Source organism: Penaeus japonicus, unplaced genomic scaffold, assembly GCF_977035675.1.
Source record: "Penaeus japonicus unplaced genomic scaffold, GWHDUDI00000001_assembly GWHDUDI00000022, whole genome shotgun sequence".
Lineage (NCBI taxonomy): Eukaryota > Metazoa > Arthropoda > Malacostraca > Decapoda > Penaeidae > Penaeus > Penaeus japonicus.
Genome location: NW_028234424.1, coordinates 20,936,663 through 20,937,752, shown reverse-complemented (window position 1 = coordinate 20,937,752; position 1,090 = coordinate 20,936,663). Strand labels below are relative to the sequence as shown.

At 57.3% G+C, this 1,090-nt stretch overlaps 1 protein-coding gene across 1 annotated transcript in view; it reads left to right on the top strand.

Annotated features, from left to right (window-relative positions):
• Nucleotides 1–866: 866 nt before the first annotated feature.
• Nucleotides 867–1,090, top strand: part of LOC122252664 (dynein axonemal heavy chain 5) — a 75,203-nt gene continuing 74,979 nt past the window's right edge. Inside the window, exon 1 of the mRNA XM_086549576.1 lies at nucleotides 867–999. Within this exon, the coding sequence (XP_086405702.1) occupies nucleotides 973–999 (27 nt within the window). The 5' untranslated portion in view covers nucleotides 867–972. The remainder of the gene's footprint in view (nucleotides 1,000–1,090) is intronic.

Sequence of the window (1,090 nt, the reverse complement as noted above, 5' to 3'; positions counted from 1 at the left end):
ACGTTCCCTTTACTCTTTATCTATTTCTTTTTCCCTCACCTCCTTTCTCTCCTTCGTTTTTCCCTCTCGCTCACCTCTCTTCTTTCTCTTCTTTCTCACCTACACCTTTCCGTCGCCTCCATCTTTCTCTCCCTTTTCCCTCTCCTTCACCTACGTCTCCCCCTTTCTCTCTCACTCTTCTTCTTCTCTCCGTTTCTTCCTCTAATTTCCTCTTCTTCTTTTTCTTCCCCTCACCTTCACTTCTCCCTCACTTTTCACCCCCTCCCTCTCCTCCCAATCTCCCTCACTTCCACCTCTCCTCCATCACCTCCACCTCTCCCCCATCACCTCCACCTCTCCCCCATCACCTCCACCCCTCCCTTCCCTTTCACCCCCTCCCTCACCTCCACCCCTCCCTCCCCTTTCACCCCTCCCTCACCTCCACCCCTCCCTTCCCTTTCACCCCCTCCCTCCCCTCCACCCCTCCCTCCCCTTTCACCCCTCCCTCCCCTTTCACCCCTCCCTCACATCCACCCCTCCCTTCCCTTTCACCCCCTTCCTCACTTCCACCCCTCCCTCCCCTTTCACCCCCTCCCTCACCTCCACTATTCCCTCCCCTTTCACTCCCTCCCTCACCTCCACTATTCCCTCCCCTTTCTCCCCCTCCCTCACCTCCACCCCTCCCTCCCCTTTCTCCCCCTCCCTCACCTCCACCCCTCCCTCCCCTTTCTCCCCCTCCCTCACCTCCACTATCCCCTCCCCTTTCACTCCCTCCCTCACCTCCACCATTCCCTCCCCTTTCACCCCCTCCCTCACCTCCACTCTTCCCTCCCCTTTCACTCCCTCCCTCTCCTCTCCGCCCCCCCCTTCCGCCACCCACAGAAGCGACGAGAGGAGCAAGAGAGGCGAGCAAGACGTGGCGACACAGATCCGCGCTATGAGTACATCTTCCAAGTTCTGTCGGCCTGCACGGGCATCGCTAAGCATCAGGTTATGGACCACGTCTTTGAGGAGAATTTGGTAAGTGGGATGTGCATTTATATCTGTTGGTTTTGTTTGTTTGTTGGTTTGTTTGCTAGGGGGGTTTGAGTTGGTGGAGAGCCCGTTTTTT